The sequence below is a fragment of the Biomphalaria glabrata genome, chromosome 1 (genome assembly GCF_947242115.1).
Source record: "Biomphalaria glabrata chromosome 1, xgBioGlab47.1, whole genome shotgun sequence".
Lineage (NCBI taxonomy): Eukaryota > Metazoa > Mollusca > Gastropoda > Planorbidae > Biomphalaria > Biomphalaria glabrata.
The window spans coordinates 46,976,597-46,995,852 of NC_074711.1; the positions used below are offsets into that span (position 1 = coordinate 46,976,597).

Consider the following 19,256-nt stretch of genomic DNA (forward strand, 5'->3'; position numbering starts at 1 on the left):
GGTCTCGTTTAAAAATTAGATGTACTACAGCCATGTGGAGAGAATTTCATACCTTACTTTGGTGTTTGGATTCTGTTTTCCTTAAAAATCGGAACATAATATTAACGATAATTAGATTTTTACGTGTTTTAGGTAGAAAGTTAAATGTACTGTAAGAGAGTAGTGAGTTAAAATATTTTTCATAAAAATCCGTAAAAACATTATTTCGTAAATGAGATTATTTGTTTATTAATTAGAAGAGGGATTTCAAACAATTATTTGGCGTTAGTAGATTTTTAAATAAATTCGGAAATTTTTGGGGACGATTTGTAAGAAACAAAATCCGGAACTTTCTTTATCGATTACAAAACTTTTATGTTATGTTTTAGCAAGAAAATTAAATGTCTAAAAAGTAATTTTCAGTAATCAATTCTAGTAAATTACTTTTTATTAGAGCCCTGAACAACCTATTGTCGATATTTTTAAAAAATTTTTAAAGATGAAAATACAGAAAAATTTGATATTAATAACCAAATTATAGTGACGCATTGTCAAATAATATAAGTGTAAAATTAGTAAATTATGTGATTTCAAACAATTATTAGGCATAATTCATGTTTTATAAAACAATATCCGGAACATTTTTACACTTAATGAAATATAAGTCAGTATAGAGATTTCGATTTAGCATTAATATGCTATTTACATAAAAAACGGAACAACATATTATTGATAATGTGTTTTTGCAACGTTTAAGCATGGAAATTGAATGTAATATAAATTAGAAGAGCAAACAAACATTTGTTGGGGTTGATTAGTTTTGCACACAAAAATCCGGAACAATCAATTTTTAGATACTTAAAACAATTGAGATGTTACGGGAGGAACATTAAAGTGTAAATCAGATTTTCAATAGCTTTTAGAGTTCTAGTTTTTTTAATCTAATCGTGACGGACAGACCGACCAACAGACAAAACGCACAAAAATAATCTTCTTTTATTTGGATGGGGGCACTAAACAAAAAATAAATAAAATCTGATTTTTTTAAAAAGTTTAAGGAATTGGTTTAGTACCTGATCATGTAGCGACGTTACGCTACTGCACGAAAATCGCTGCATAAAAAGTCCATTAAAAAAAATGTGTGTGATATTTACATACAAAATGCATTATTAGCCTTTATAATCAAACAGAAATGTTTTCTTTTAATTTTAGCAGCTAGTTGACCAGAAAAAACATCTTTAACTATTATTGATATTTGTTGTAAACATTTCCTGTACATTTTTTTAATATATTTTACTTAGTGACACTGAAAATACACAAAAATTGTCCATTCTTGTTAGCATATTGTAACATTGCCTCCCTTACATTTACATTTACGTAATTGTTTTAGAATTGGTGTATTTTTATGAAAAAATCGCTTGCATAATTAATTTTATAAATTAAACGGTTTGCTTTTAGAAAACCAAAAGTAGCCTTTGCACCTAAACTTTTGAAGCCGCATTTAATGATGAAATAATATTTTTCATATCTCTTCTAGTTTTCGAGATCTGAGTGTGACAGACGGACATTTTGCACAAACCTAATAGCGGCTTTTTCCCCTTACAGGGGCCGCTAAAAAAACATGTAAAATAGCTTACATATATTGGACACAACAATGACCCTATTTATCTTTCACATTTGTTAAAATTACTTACTTGTTCCCTTGTTAAATTATTAAACATAACTTTTTTTTTAATTTTAAATTTAGTTTCATATTTAAATAAGAAAAAATTCATTACAAAATGAACTAATGGGAACCTTGTGCCTCATGCAGTTTAACAATTTTAGCAATATCACACTTTAAATTAGTCAAAGCAAGGCGAAAGTCTCCTGTAGTGGCTACATCCAGTCTAATTTTTTATTCACTCATTATGTTTACAGGAAAAGCTAAAAATAATAATTCCAGTTTTGGGAACATTTCACCCTTACCACATCTCTTCTGTGTCTCTACTGTTAAAATTCATTTTACTGAAGATATCATTTTGTAACTCTAGCATTTCTTGCAAATCAAACTTGAACATCGGTTATAGATGTTTCTACGCACCCCTTTTTAAGCCATCCATGTTTCATTTAAGTATTTATGACTTCCTGGAAGTGAGTTGTCATTTCTTCCTTGAGCCTTTTTAGGTGAGTAACATAGACATCAATGTCCTCAGACAGTTGTTCATTTGTCATAAAAGCGAGTTCTGTGAGATAGTAAAATTCATTTCTTGAAATGTTTCATAGTGAGATTTAAAGATGAATGAAGTTGTGGGCTAATTTAGCTACAAGATGTTACCTGTGAATCACACAGTGAATTATAAACATTTCAGGATTTTCTTTTTTTTTCATATAACTTATAACATCTTTGTGGCGTCCAACCATTGATGGTGCTCCATCACTTGCACAAACTACTAAATTTTGTAAAGGTATTTCATTATTTTCAAAAAATGTCGTTGCTAAAGTAAGAATAGACTCCTTTTTTGTATCACAAATATGTTTTTCAGAAAAAATAAGCTCATCATTAACATCATCAGAATATCGTACATTACCTAGTAACTTGAAGAATTATCAATCAATGTTGACTCATCTATTTGTAATGAACATTTTCTATTTTGAAGTTGTTGCTTTACATAACTGGCCATTTTATCAATCTAACTTTCAATCAAAGAGTCACTTATTGGTAATACTTTCAAAACCTTATTGGGATCTTAATGCATCATTGTGGAAATGACTTCTCTTAAAACTGGGATGATCAATTTTTTCTCCAACATTATGAGACTTTTGATTTTTTTTCACTTAGCTCTGCAATTTTGTAAGAGGTCATTAAACCATTTTCTGCTTTGCTGTTGTTGTTTTATATTGTTTGAATTGTTGAAAATTAATTGCTCATGAAGATTCTTAAGCACTTGTCCTTATTGTCAGGATGCTTGCTATTTATATGTTCCAAAAACAACTTGGTTTCATTGCCTCGTTTGTAATTGTTTTCATGCAAAGTAGACACATTGGAGTATGTTTATCTTGTGGCAATTCAATAAAACCCACAGGAAGATAATTTACTGCATACTGGCAAGTTTTTTGCTCTTCCGACATTGTCAGTGTTTTCACTTTAAGTAAACATTACGTTCTTGTATTTGAATGCTAGCTTAAAAATTTTTGAAAAATAGCATTTACATATTAAAATATTTACTTATTTCTTGTTTTACTATGTATTGTCGATAAAATAAACTGTAATTTTAATAGCTTATTACCTTGTTTGTTTATCAAACTATTATAGACACGTAAGAGCTATAAGCAAAAATAGACATTTATAGAAAAAAAGCAATGTCCGAATTCCAAATATAAAATGATTATTACTTTACTGGTGCCAGCTTTGAAGAAAATGTTGAAGATGTTTTTCTATTTTTTTCCTTTTATTTCAAAGCAACTTCACTTTCATTTCTGTGTCCCCTTAGAGCACCTTCCTAGCACCAAGCCCACTGCTTCCCTATTGCCCCTTTTGCTGCTGGTCTAGATTTATTAAAAGTTAATTACACTTAAAGGAAACTCCGATGGTTTTTCAAATTTGAGTTATTGACATATTTAAATTCTGCGTAAAAAGTTGTAATAGTAAACATTTTACCGTTTTGTATTTAAATGCTTAGAAACATTTGATATTTCATAAATTATTCAATTCTTGACATCTAAAAAAAACGGGGTTCTTTAAGATTTTGTTTTTTTTAGCTCAGTCAAACATCACTTCCCTCAACAATACTGAAAGAGAAACTAGATTTAACCAATCGTATCGCTTCATTCTTACAGTAGCTGTTAGGCTTAGTCCAGAGCTATGGTACAGTTATATATATACATGTATACATAGATCTATAAGCATTAGGATAACCAACTCAAGAAAAAGCCCCTCCCTGTCCTAAAAAGTAACTAGATTGTGTCTTATTGATTCTAACAAACGGTCAGTGTAAGGCTAGTTTAGACTACATGTAGTCGGTCATGACAAGACAACCAAGCGATAGTGTTTGTGTGTGTTGAGTGGTCATGTGAGAAAATACACACTACCGTAGTTAGTCATGCAAGTAAATCTACTTTCAACACACATTTTTTCTTTGTTATAAGATCTAGACCTAACTGCATAGATGAAGATATATTTCTTTTATGAGATTGTAAACTTTACTGTATGGTCTCTCTTATACAATAAATCAATAAATTAAATTAATAGGTTAGTGTGATGTCACATAGAAACCCGGTGAAAATCTGATCATTTTGGATGCATAGGAAAATTACGTCAGAAAAACATCAATTACTAAGTTATTATTGCAAATTTAAAAAAAAAGAATAATATATTCATTTTCTGTAAATCAAAACACGTATTATATTAAAAAATGTAAAAAAAAACATCAGAGTTTCCTTTCAATATAAGCTTTATTTTTTTTTTTAATTATTTTTTTTTATATTTGACTTGTTTTGAGTTAGATATTGAAGTATTTTTTCTTTTTGCTAGATTAGCAGCAAATGCACTGTATTATTTTGTCTTCAAAACAGAGTTGTAATAAATAGTTTAACCTTTGATGTCTTGCTGTGTATAATATGTATTTGTATATTTAAAAACAACAACTGTCCTATGAAATGTTTGTTCTAGATGGCCCAGCCAGACCGTGTCCTTGGCTGTGTACTTATACACTGTACTGGCACAACTGCAGGAGTCATGGAATCTCTGAAAGATAAGGTACACTATATAGAGAAGAGTATAAGACTAGCATTTTTGAAATTTTCTCCACAGTTGTTATCACTTTTAACTTAACTAAAAATAATTGTATTAATTCTATTCATTTTAAAACCTTATTAGATCCTATTTAATGTTACTGATTTGTTTAAACATTAACTGTATGTTGAGCAGGTGATGAACTGGAAGCTAGAACAGATTGGAATGAACCCGTCCACTGAGGCGTACCTTTGTTTGCATCGCTTTGGTTCAGTAAGTAATTGGATTTGTTCTTTCTCCTAGGTCTATAATACTGTGGTTCATTTGTGTATTAGATACTTAGGTCAATATTTTGTTATGATCCACCTTTACATTTTGATCTCTGTTGACTTTATTTTTAATTGCAAGTCTATTTGGTGACTTTATGAAGTGTATTAAAAATATTGAAAAATTGGGTGCTGAAACTCACTAATGCCAATTGTGACCTAAACTCTGCATATGTATTTAGGTAGGCAAATCCTTGAGGAAAAATAGAAGACTTAAGAAATTACTTTCTTCTGCCCTAAACCTGGCGTCCAATGAAGCCTTCAATTATGTAAAGCTTTTGATCATTTTCTTTTGTTCCAATTTAATGTTTTGTTTTATTTCATCTATTTTAATCAATGAAAATTGTTACATCAATATCACTAGGTCTGAAATACTAGTTATACTATTGACAAGAAAGTTTTAAAGCAAAATAAAATGATTGAATTCAGCATTATTTTTCTTTGTGTGGGATTATTGATTTGACATTTAATTTTGAGTAATTTAAGTTAACAATAATCTTAAGTAAATTGTTCTTTTGTAAACTTTGAGTTAAGCCTCTACTTCATTGACATTTTGTTTCTATTGAATTCAAATTATTTGTTTTCTTGTAAAGGACTAACACAATTTTTCTTTAATTCGTAGATTAGCAACTTGTCTTGTTTATCCAACAAAATAATCTAACACTTTGGTTGTGTAGATAGATGTTTGAATTTGTTATAACAACATTTTGTGTTGATGCTAATCTGATTTGTTTGACTGAAATTCACTAGAACACATGTTAACGATAAGGTTCAATAAGTATGCACTACTTTAGAATTGATTGGCATGACAGAATAAACATTTAGTATCCTGTCAGTGGCATGGCATTCATTTTGAAGAGACAAGAAAACACAATGTTGCCTAATTCCTTCTCATTTGAATGGATACTCTTAAATGAGCAAAGGCTGACCTTATATTAGACTGGGCCTTGGGTCTCTTGAGTTAATCCCATCATTCATTCACTGATGACCTCTTCCAAGGTTTGTTGAGTTGGTTTCTACATGGTATAACATTTTTTGGATGTGTCTGGTATCAATAGTAAGTACATTTGTTGAATATAGTATCAAATCATTTTATACACGAATGAGAATGTCATGTTGCTATTTAGAGTGCTACACAACAAAACCGACTACTAAACTCTTGTCTAGCATTATGATATCTATGCTGGATCACAAAGAATCAACTACAGTTTGTATTTTCTTATAAACTAATGAGCTTTTTACAGTCAAAAAGTTTTTCAGAATGAAAACGTTTGAATGTGAATCTTGATAGAAGGAATATGTATTTCAAAAATTGTGTTAAGTACTTTCGTTGAGCTGATATTAGCCATTCTACTACATATAAAGGAAGAGTTACCTTCATCATTGTACTATCAACTGACTTGCACAAAGCAATGTCATTATTAGAGCCGCCTCTGAGCAGATCATTTCATTAGAACTGTAATGATTCTTGTATGTACAATAGAATGATGATATTTCTCTAAACATACTCCTTCCAAACCTTTAATTCTTTCATCTTGCCAATTATAGGCTACAGCAGAGGTAATGTAAATCTGTTTCTTTTATTCTTTAATTCATACTTTTTACTATTTTCAAATAATTATTTACTATTATCATTTAGACAATAATGGTGTTTTTTTTAATTCATTATTCTCACAAGTAATTAGACCTAATCAGAAGCACTACCAATTATTATTAATGTATTTATTCAATAGCCTTAACCCACCATTTATTCTTCATGACATTAGCAGGATTGTTTTATCAGAGTTTTCAGTGTTTCTTTTTTTCATGCATGTTACAACTTTCATGTTTAAGTCAAACTGAGAGCACACTGACATTTACAACCCTAACACATAATAACCTTCATTTTAAAATTATAATCAAGAATAATGATTCTTTTTATCATATATCATTGAGTATTCTAATCAGGGCAAGAAATCATGACTCTATGTATCATATCATTGAGTATTCTAATCAGGTGTATATTCTCCATAGTTCTCTGCTTCATATGCAATTTATAGCAAGCTTGTTTTGTTCTTTAATGAAATTGTATAAGTTGAACTTGTTTTATTTGATAGTTTTCTGTACTTCAGGTGTTCCATTAAGTCTGCTCTGGAAACAGTTTTAGTTAGTCTAACCCTTCTTTCAATTGTATTATTTGCTTATCTGCTTATTAAATTAACACTGACACTAAACATTTGTTTCTAATTATGAACTTGTGTGTGTGTGGAGCTATAAAGACTTAATTGCTACATATGAATTTGAATTTCATACTTCCCTGTTATCAATGTCATGCGATATTTATGATGTAAATACTTAAACCAAACTAAACTTACAATGGGAAAAACAGGCTTTTGTTAACAATATTTATCATTGAATGCAATTTAATTGTTATTGGGCTGCACACTGATATCGTTGCATTAAATTCCATTCTTCCATTGATTTAATGAACTGATAAATAGTGATCAAGTAACTGTTTGTTAGATGTCATAAATATTTTGACAAAATAAAAAAAAAATGGTAATCATGAGAAATGATAGTTAACTCTTTGACTCCCGAATTATTTTCCACATTTAGACAGAATTTTTTGGGGGGCTTTTTATAACGTTATTGTTTTTTATTATAAAATGATATATTTAGTATAGAATTATAAAGGAATACATGCCCTTTTTTATATAGAACAAAGCAATTTTTATAAAACAAAAAATTATTTTTATATTAATGTTTGAAATTTAAATTAAGCCTCCAGGATCTAGATCTAGACCTGATCTTGGAAAACATTTATGATCCATATAGAAAACACATCTTAAACACTTAAAATGGAAATTTTGAGCTAATAATTCATGTCACTACTAATGGAAAAATGAAAACTGACCCCCCTTGTACAAGTCAACAGCTCAAAGAAAATAAAGTAAGACACCAGTCTTTCAAAAATTCTTTCACTGTAAAAACACATTGAAAGAAGGAAATTCTGGATGTTCAAGATAATGTTTTAAGCAATTAAAAACATAGGGGAGTAAAAAAACAAAACAATAAATTTTAAAACACTGACGTTTCCAGCGTTGATAAGAGCTTTATGGCTGGGTAAAATCAATGATGGGATCATTGTTCAGAGTCAAAAAGTTAACAAAACAGGCTCATTTAGCTGAATCATTTTAGTCACTATAGACTTATAATCAACATTTGTGTTGAAATGCTAGTAGAACTACATTGGAAAACAAGTCAGTCATCTGCCTTTTTTTTTTTTCTTTACAAATTTTGTTTTGAAATATTTTTGATAATTTTTTTTTAGATCCACGTGCTTGACTATTTTGTTCTTCCAATGCACAAAGACAAGAAAATGTTTTCTTTCCAGTTTGAGCATGCTCTCTAGAAAATGTTTTTCTACTACTGTCCAAAGTTTGATTGAAAAAAGAGTTGCACTACAATTCTGTTGTCATTGTCAATCATAGCAGTGTCTGTGTCTTCCCAAGCTGTGTGTGTGTAGTAGTTACACATGAATATTGTGTGGATGTATGCTGTGGTTGACATCAACTAGTTGATTCTAATGACATTTTATGACTGAAGGTTTTGTGACAGTAGCAAAATATAAAACCATGCTCTTACTGTGTAAGCATTTATTTCAAATTTAAACTTTTGCTGTCTCCAAGTTGCCCATCTGTAAAGGAATTCAAATTGCATAGTTAATTAGACATGTACTATATTGATTTCTGACCCCAGACTCTAGGGATTCCCAAGCTATTTCAAATATTCAAATTACAACCAAGCTATTTCAATTGTTCAAATGACACTAATTCACTAATCTCATGCATGAGATGTCATCACAGTTTAAGCTGATAACTAGAGTAATTAACCCTTCCTGGGAAACAGTTCATGTTTCAAGTGATCCTACGATTTTCTGATATTGTTTTAGAATTTTCCGATATAGTTTTAGAATTTTAAATATAAATATTAATTATTCTTATAAAAGAGTCTTACTATTTCTTTGAAGTTTGTCAAGTAACTAAGTATCTACTCATGGAAGGGTTGATTTCTAAACACAGCAGCAACAATTGCTTCCTGTTAGTCTACAAAACCAGTTTTACACTAGTAGAAACCTTGAGTCTTGGATTAATCTTCACTTTTAGAAGAACAAAAAATATTTGCAAATATTCTTTACAGCCATATTTTATTGGATCATGTTTGTAGGACAAATGTTCAAATCAGCAATTTTTTTTTTAGTCAAACAAAACCTTTTCAATTATTGTTGCATACAATTATTTAACAAGGGCTATAGTGATTTAATTAGTGATGTTTTTTGCCCGGAAAAAAAAATAGATTGTAGACAATATTTTTCACTTCAGAATTGTTTTTGTTTTTTTCTTGCAACTCCAGATATGGTATGATTGTAGTATGCTTAATTAAATCAATTAACATAATGCAAACTGTCATTTGTTTTTATTACAGAAGAGTAAATATTTTTCTTGTCAAGAAGATTTTCAGTACTAATTTGAGTTCTTTTTATTTTTGTGGTAATAAATTTGCATATACATGTATATTTTGTCCCATGTGTAGTCTAAGCGTATCAGATTTTTTGGTTTTAGTTTGAAAAAGCTGAGAATAAAGAGCAGCTTCAAAAGGTTATTGAAAATTTCCAAGAGTCCCTGAGATCCAAAATCAATCCAAGAAATCTGAAAAGATTTGTTCAAGCTTTTATGAGGTAATTCTAGATCATACTATTTTATACAAGTATAGTTCTCTTTTTCCTTTCTGTACTAATTAAGTGTGCAAGACTTTATTAAGTCTCAAACTTTCTCTTTTTGTTTCAGGAGATCAAACATAGCAGATCAAGTTGGAAAACTTAAGTAAGTCATAAGAAAAAAATGTCAAGAGCTATTTTTCTATTGTATGGCTTCCCCATGGACAATGTTGTTTCCATTCATTGCCTTGTTTCCATTTATTTTTGTGTTGTTTTGATCTGAGGCAGGTCCAATTGTAGGGGAACAAATGGGAAAGATGTTTAGCAGAGCCTCCATAACTTAATACTTTTAACATTTGGGCAAACATTATTAAATTTTAGGTGTCTTTTGAAAATGTCTAGTACTGGTATGTATCATTTGATAAAGTCAAGAAGGAATGGGGTTGTGACGGTAAGGATAAACTTTATGGGGGTACTGAAATAATACCACCAGTTCCATTGATGTAGAAAATGTACTCTAAAATTATTTTTTTAGATCTGCTGTAATATGTCTACTGAAAAACTATGTACACTAGGTCTTCTCTAATGATATTGTTCAATATATTCTTCAATAAGTTTGATTAAAATTATAGTTAAATAGGTCTGCTGTAAAATTATTATTCTTGTACTTACTTAGACTTAAGTACTCCAGTGCCGTGTGGCACATAGGTAGGCAAGCTCTCTCTGATGCCCACAGATTTTAGGTCTTCTAAGAAAAAGCGATGCTATGTTATACTTGCTTTGCTCTCTTTGGCTTCCATGTTATGGCCGACTTTGGTAAATGTGTTTCATCTAGTCTTAGGATTTAGAATATGTCCTACGAATCTCATTAGGTTCAGTCACCAATTCACTCAGGGGATGAGTGCTTGTGCAGTAAAGGACTGTAAACTGTAAACTTCTGTTATGATTGGACATGTGCTGACTTCAAGGTCATCATTCAGGGAATTTAAAGATCAGGTCAAGAGGCAGTTGGTTGAGGGTCTCTGTGGTGACACGGTTGCTGTGTGGTCAACCGTGACACACGGTCAAGTGTTGAGTATCGAGAGTTAGGGGACTTGGGGGAAGTGACTAGTGTGTAAACACGAGAGAGAGAAAGAAAGGTCAGCGAGTGAAGCAGGAGATCTGTACATAACGTTGCCGTGTATATGTGTTTTATTAAAATGTTCGAGAATTAAAAAGACACTTTAAACGTAAAAGGACTTGTTTCTTCACAACTGGCGACCCCGACTGAAAACAATGCTGAACAAAGTAGCACAGGACAACCCAACAGACTGGGACAAGCTGATCAGCCCCATACTGTTCGCCTACAGAGAAGTAACACACACAACAACGGGCTTCTCACCATTCGAGATGCTCTATGGCTCACCTGTTAGGGGACCCATGTCACTATACAGAGACTTTCTAGTAAATAGGAACATAGAACATGACGTACACACAGGATACGATCTTGTCATCAAGACAAGACAAAATATAATCAAAGCATGCGAAACTGTCCAAAAGCAAACAAACAGAGAGAAACCAGAACTATTGAGAAAGCTAAATCAGGGGCGAAAGTTGAGAACACTACAAGTTGGTGATAATGTCATGGTTCTGCTGCCTGACAAAAATAACCAGCTATTCATAAAATGGCAGGGCCCATTCCAAGTCACAAAGGTGATTTCGAAGGTCGACTACAGTATAAACATCAGAGGTCGAGACAAAGTATTTCACATCAATATGCTGAAGCTGTACATGCCCAGACCATATAATCTTGCAACAAACGCTAAGCAAGACACGCAAGACAGTCAGAGAGTTATGATGATAGAAACAATAGAGGAACCAGATGAATTACCATGTCCAGTTATTGAAAGCTGTGAAACTGTGAAAGATATAGACACATCACACCTCCAGTATCCAGTTCAGCAAGATATTGATAAACTGCTAGCTCGATGGGCGCCAATATTCACAGATAAACCGGGTAGAACAACTGCCATAAAACACACTATCCAACCAACTGACCCAAAAAATCCAAACCATATCCAGTTTCCTTACACCATGAAGAGATACTGAAAAAGGAAATTGAAACGCTTCTAAAAATGGGAATAATTGATACATCCACATCTCCATACTCAGCTCCAGCAGTCCTAGTGAAACAAAAGGAAACAACCGGAAAGATGCGTCTATGTGTAGACTACCGGAAACTAAACGCCATCACAGTGAAAGATACATACCCAATGCCTAACATAGAGAACATTATACCTAAACTTAGAGGTGCAAAATACTTCACTACTCTTGACTTAGCCAGAGGTTACTGGCAAATTCCACTAGACGAAGATGCTAAGCCACTTACAGCATTCACTACTCCATTTGGTTGTTACCAATGGAATTACGAGTTTCGGGCTTAGTAACGCACCTGCGACCTTCAACAGAATGATGGCAAAACTAATAGGGAAAAGACCTGATGTCATTTTCTATCTTGATGACATTTGCGTCTTCCACAACACATTAGAAGAACACGTTGCTGGTCTGCAACAAGTATTCCAGATACTACAAGACAACGGGCTTACAGTAAAACCTAGTAAGGTTAAAATCGCCAGAACAGAGATTGAATTTCTAGGGCACAGAATACAGCAAAATACGATCAGACCACTACAAGACAATATAAGCAAGATACTCAACTTAACATTACCTACAACAAAGGGACAAGTCCGAAGCATCTTAGGTTTATGTAATTACTATAGACGGTTCCTGGCAAATTTCACAGGTATTACACAACCTCTAATTGAACTGACAAAAAAAGGCATGCCAAACAAGATCACATGGAGCTCCAGACTACAGGAATGCCTGCAAAGCATTAAAAATGTCTTCTCAGACAACATAGTACTCCAGCTTCCAGACATCAGAAACCCTTACTACTTGGCAACAGATGCATCCTCCACAGCAGTGGGAGGCACTTTAATGCAGAAGTGTGATGCAACGCTAAGACCAGTTTACTACATTAGCAGAAAGCTGAACGCAGCAGAACAGAAATATTCCACGATAGAGCGTGAAGCTCTAGCTATTGTGTTCTGCATAACGAAACTATCCCGTTACTTGCTTGGGAAATCATTCATCTTGTTAACAGATCACGCCCCACTAGCTTATATCAATACAAATAAGCTAGCCAACCAGATGATCACTAGATGGGCTTTAAAACTTCAAGACTTCAGCTTTACAGTTCAAGCTATTCCGGGACAAATCAACGTGATTGCTGACGTGTTGACAAGATGTGTCTAGGGACCGCTGGACTTAGGTTCATTCATTAATCAGATGATGAGAAAAATTAACAAATAACTTGTATGATAACTTTAAAATTTGTCTTGTCAAAATTGAATGAACATTACGCTTCTGAATTTTTTTTTTAAATTTCATTCAGAGATGTGAAAGTTGTACTACTATTTAGTTTTTTAAAGTTTGTTGCATTGATTGTAGTCATAAATGTACTTTTAGAAACTAATATGAAAGAAACACAAAGTAAACAATTCCCTTAATTTGGAAGATGTTTTGATGTAACATAAAGTATTAACTAATAGTGCATTTTTCACATGACAATGTTGGCATTCAAAAGATTATTGTTACATAGAAAAAAAATAATAACCTGTATTTTTTTTTTGTATATAAGTTGTATAATATAACAGGAAAGCTTTCTACGATAGTTCAATTGGAAATGTTCCTTGCAATAACATATTATTGAAAATTTATTTTTTGTCATAGGCATTATCAGTTCTCTCATAATTGAAGATGCCATTGTATTACATGTCATTATTTTTTTTCTTGTCGATGTTAAACATTATTAATGTACACCCAAACTATTGGGTTCATGAAATTTTGATACGATCAAAATTTTTCTCTGCCCTGGGAGGACTGTGGTGACACGGTTGCTGTGTGGTCAACCGTGACACACGGTCAAGTGCTGAGTATCGAGAGTTAGGGGACTTGGGGGAAGTGACTAGTGTGTAAACACGAGAGAGAGAAAGAAAGGTCAGCGAGTGAAGCAGGAGATCTGTACATAATGTTGCCGTGTATATGTGTTTTATTAAAATGTTCGAGAATTAAAAAGACACTTTAAACGTAAAAGGACTTGTTTCTTCACAGTCTCCTTGAATTCTTTTCCCCATTTTATGTCCTGTTCTTCTTTATTTAGCAATGCTTTACCATGTTTGACGCTCAATAGGTCTGCTATAAAATGATTTTTCAATAGATTTGCTGTAAAATTATTGTTCAATAAGTCTGCTGTAAAAAGAATTTAGTTCCCAAAATAATTGACACATTTTTGTGCTGCTTTTGCTTTTTTGTTTCTTTTAATTAATTTTTTGACAATGTTTTTTTATGTTGTATTATTTTCTTAAATGTGTATTTGGTATGTACACTTTATCCAAATCTTAGTGCATTAATGAGCAAGACTATTGGCTTTCTGTAGGCTTGTTCAGCTGTTGCATTTCCATAATGTTAGACTTCTAGCTTTGAAAGAACCAAATGATTTTTACTGGTTTAGACTCCTCTTTCATTTTCTTTGATTAATGCTTCCTCAGAATTGTTTTGAAAAAAAAAACAATAAAAAAAAAAACAACAGTAAAATGTTTGAAGGAAAAAAAGAAATGAAAATTTTGAGTATGTTTGGGTAGTTCAACTCTCTCTCCATAATTATTTTCCACGTTCTAATGAAATTATCCATTTTGCCCATTCACATTACATTCTCATGTTATGATTCAACTTAATATTTTTCTTAGGTATCCAAAAATCTTCTATTTTGTATAGAATTAAAGGGGAATGCAGGCCCTTTTTATGTAACACAATACAACGTTTATAATACCAACAGTTTTGCAATTTTTAGTTTATGAAAATTAAAAATAGCCCACAGACTATGGGCAAATGTCATTGCAGCTAGATCTAGACTAGTTCTAGGTAATAGTTTAGTATCCAAATTAAAAAAAAGTATTTATTCATAATCTATTTTTAAAAAACTTTATTGAAGCTAATATTTAACTGCCAACTTTGTTCAAAATATTCATCAAGAGTATCATGGTGCATTTTTAGGAGTGAAACCAAAATAGTTATGCAAAATTTGAACTCAGAAACAAAAATCTAATTTCACTATTATTTGATTTTTTAAAATTATTTTTAGTATCCTAGCTAAATATTCCATAGTATGTACATACATTGAACTTATTTTGAAAGCAATGTGGGCAGTATTTCTTACTTCATACATGCAGTGTCCACACAAGCTTATTAGTTTCTGTGTAATGAAATGAGTTCCTTTCTGTGACAAGTGTTGATGTTGTGTGTTGTCCAGGGCAGCAGTTTCCAAACTGTGTTCCACAAAACATGGGAGGCCTGATTAGGCGTTCCACAAACTATTGAAGTAATTAATCAGTAGGTCTACACATGACTTAATTATAAAAGTAAATATACAAAATAAAATAAAATTTGATTTTTTTAGTTCTCTGTAATGGAAAAACTTTTATAACAATATCACTATGAACTTTGAACTGATCTAGATTGTGACTCTATTTTGAAACAAAGATACAAAGAGCAATCATTAAATGATTTCTGGCCAAATTTGTCTGAAGATTACCACAATATTTCAAAAAAGCTATCATTATTTTACTCGGTATCTGACAACCTATTTCTGCACAACAGTAGGGCAGGCCTTAGGCATAGGCAAATTAGGCAGCTGCAATTGGTGGGGTCTCGCACAGACTAGTAAAAAGTTATTTTTTTTATAGAAAACATAGCTGAGCTCTATGGCTCTATGTCTACTAACCTAGCTCTGATTTAAGTCTCTACTATGTTTCAAGGTTTATTCTCTTGTTAGACTAGGTATGTCAGAAGATATGTGTTGCTTCCTTTTGAGGATACTGTATAGACATTATTTTGAGGCTGGTGCATCAAATGCAAACAAAAATCAGAGGAAGTGGGTGTTTCTTTGAACAGAGTGGCGCTTTATTAAGTTTAGCTACTCGTCAGCTGCAACCACATTCAGCAGTATCAACTTCAAAATGAAGAAGATACACAATCTTCTTCCCAATTGCTAACAAATGGTCAAAGTAGTCAGATAACTTTAGTAGAAGTTGAAAAAGGACCATTTCATGATTCTAGAACAAAGTTTTAAAAAGAGGAGAGCTCTGAAAAATAGCATTTCTGTGTAGGATTTTGTTTTTTAGTAAGTTAGAAAATGGTAAATGCACAAATTGTTGTTGACTGGTTTATTTTGAACCATAAAAATGCTGTTTTTTTGTTTTTGTTGCTGGCTGTTCTCAGATCTAAAAACATTTCAGCACTGGAGAAATGTTTTACAAAGAATAATTTCAATGGTGCAGTTTCTTGCAAAAGGAATTTAGCACTTTGTGGTACTGATTCAATTGTTTCAACCACACAATGGAGATATTTTGGGATTGGTCAAATTGTTAGGAAAGTATGATTCATACCTAGAAGATCATACGATGTATAAAAACAAAAAAATTCATGATCATTACATGAGCCAAAAAATTCTAATTGAGGTAGACATAATTATTTTAATTAATGATGCCACTTTGAAAAAAAGAAAAAAAATTTGAAAAATTTATTCCACCTGCCAACCAAGGTGACTATGATTTTGCAAAAAGGCAACATTGTGAGCACACAATTGTCGACGACAGCTCTGGTTTAGTTCTAACAGCACTGGTTTAGGTCTCATGGAAACATGCTTAAAAAAGCTTGAAGATCTAAAATTAATGTTTGCAAGACTGCAGAGGCCAAGATGATGACATATGGAATATGAAAAGCTGCATTCCTGGTGTATAATAACATCTGCTTGAAGTCTTGAACTCATTGAAATCATTTTATGTGCCAAGCAGATTTCACAGTCTCAATGTAATACTCGGAGACATGACAGATCTTGAAAACTTGGGTAAAAAATCTAACAATAAATCCTATCTCTGATACTTACTGGGAATGCAGGATCATTAACTTGAAAGTATTGCAGTATTGTGCATGAATTGCTGAAAATACCAACGACCTAATTAGTTAAAGCAAGTACTGAAGCAACTGGCTTTTTTTTTTTTTGCTTCTTTTACCCAACTGGTAGGATTAATTGGCTCAAACTAATATCAATGAATTGATGCAAACATAAGATATGCATTTTGACCTTGCATATGAATGTTTAATATGCAACTAAGCTAATGAAAAAATATTTACAAGGATTGGATTTGAATCTGCAAATTTCAGTAAGGTGGTTATTGACTCAAGAATTAAATACGTAACCTGATGAAATCAAATTTCCATCAGCCATAAATTTGAAATGATGGAAAGGGGTAAAAATGTTAACTAAAAAAGCTATTTTGAATCATTGACCACAGAATTTGAACGTTTTGTTAGAGTGTGGACTACACATTTCGAGTAAATGGAATGTCACTTTTTTTTTGTGAGGAATTTTTGGACATTATTTTTAAAAATGTAGACTTTGACCAAAATTGTTCAACAAAATGTTGCGTGGATTTGAATATTGCACTACCGATGCATTTGATTCAGATATTCATCCAAAGGATTTGATATTTTCTAATATTGTTCCAGATACTGTTTCATGTTCTCTTCTTTTTTTTTTAAATTATAAATACTGCTGTTCCAAATGTCACAATTGATAATTCCAATCACTTTTGCATTGTGTGAAAGAAGCTTTTTAAATTAAAAACTGTTTGAGAATAAAACAGACACAAGAAATTATATATCATAAAGTCTCTGGATTATTCACAGTTTAAGCAAAACTTTAGTACCATTTTTAGCGGCCTCCGAAAGGGGAAAAGACGCTATTAGTTTTGTGTGAAATGTCTGTCGGTCCGTCTGTCCCGTTTAGATCTTGTAAACTAGAAAAGATAGTAAAAATCTGATATCATAATATTTTAGTAACATTCAAAGTTCTGATGCAACGGCTACTTTTTTCTTTTCTAAAAGCGAAAGATCTAATTTTTCAAATCACTTATTAAATGCAATCAGTTTTTTCTTAAAAATACACCACATTTACAACTATTCACTATTAAAAGTAACAAACTCGGGAGGCTCTTTAGTAGGGGAGATAGCTATTTGTAACACATTTATGCAAATGGTTTTAGTCTTTTTTTTTTTTAAATATTTTTTTTTACATTTGTATTGCTACGTTATTGAAGATTCTGTCCTATTAACTACTACATTTACCCAAAAATAATGTTTACTTTTTTTTAAGAGAAAAAAATCTATTTAGTATGCATATAAGTTGGGCATAATTTAAAACAACAATTAGTAAGTAGGTTTTCATATTATCACTTGAACTGCAGTGCTACATTGCAACCACAGAACACTTAACTAAAGGAATTTTTTTTTTTGAGGATTTGAATAAGAGATTGACTCTTTACAAAACAATTAGATATACAAAATAAGACATCAGTTAGGCCAGGTTCGCATTTAACTTCACATTCACTTTCACAATTACTTTGGTCTGCTGGACTGCTGGGGCACCACACAAGATCTGTCAACCTTCTTTCTCCATTCTTCTCTGTCATTTGTCTTTGATCAAATTTCATTCTGATGTTCTTTCTAAAAAATATTGATACCTGCCTGGGTGGACCACTTCGGGGACCGATTTTGAGTTTGTGTCTTTGTAACCTTGTTTGTTGAAAGCTTATGACATTTGCATGAATATGTTGAAGAAGCTTACAGATTGCAAATTATACCTTATGGAAATTGAACTATATGAATTTCATTTATTTGCTGATTTAGATCTAGGCCTAGATTCTGTTAGGTTAGTGATACATTGCGTCATTTTAATTTTTCCGGTGTTAATTTTTAAATTTTCTATTTCTTTTGGGGCTACCAACTTTGCTTTGCCTAGAGCCCCCATTTACCTAAGGCGGCCCTGCAATTTCCTGCACATATGTATAAATTTATCATCTATGTCTATCATTCTATTGAGTATGGAGAATTGATATGGGAAATCTGTATAGACTTAATAGCTAACAATGAACATAAATATACTGTTATGGTAAGATAAAAACAAATTAATTCCATTAAGTGAATATTTAAATAGTGTAAAAGAGTGGGACAATAAATGATGCATGTCAGCATTAGTAATATTTCTGCATTTACACTGACTACAAATACTTGACATAAATTTAAATGCCGTCCTAAACTTCATAGAATCCTAAATGCTGCTGGTAAAATCATTGGCACAAAAAAACAAATCCCATTTGGGCAGCTGTTTGAGAGAAACATCCATAAAAAAGCTAAAAAGATTCTAGAAATAAAAAATTACCCTTTGGTTCAGGATTTTGTGATTTTACCATCACAAAAGAGATTCAAGACACCGATAGCAAAGACAAACAGACACAAACACTCTTTTGTTCCCCTGGCAATCAAATCATTAAATGGAAACAATATGATATAAACTTTGTCACATGTAAATTGAGTGAGTCTTGTGTGAATGTACATTTTGTTTTTTTATAGATAATGTTTTGTTTGGTGTAATGCACAAATT

The 19,256-nt window shown here is 31.8% G+C and overlaps 1 protein-coding gene across 3 annotated transcripts in view; it reads left to right on the forward strand.

Annotated features, from left to right (window-relative positions):
• The window catches only part of LOC106064299 (uncharacterized protein ZK1073.1-like), a 49,676-nt gene that overhangs the window by 21,329 nt on the left and 9,091 nt on the right, over nucleotides 1-19,256 (forward strand). Inside the window, exons 7-11 of one of the 3 annotated variants that reach the window (XM_056040232.1) lie at nucleotides 4,631-4,717; nucleotides 4,889-4,966; nucleotides 5,202-5,288; nucleotides 9,621-9,736; nucleotides 9,846-9,881. In XM_056040232.1, the coding sequence (XP_055896207.1) occupies nucleotides 4,631-4,717; nucleotides 4,889-4,966; nucleotides 5,202-5,288; nucleotides 9,621-9,736; nucleotides 9,846-9,881 (404 nt within the window). Of the gene's footprint in view, nucleotides 1-4,630; nucleotides 4,718-4,888; nucleotides 4,967-5,201; nucleotides 5,289-6,567; nucleotides 6,580-9,620; nucleotides 9,737-9,845; nucleotides 9,882-19,256 lie in introns of all 3 variants that reach the window. The other 2 variants (XM_056040240.1, XM_056040250.1) reach the window with 2 other exon arrangements.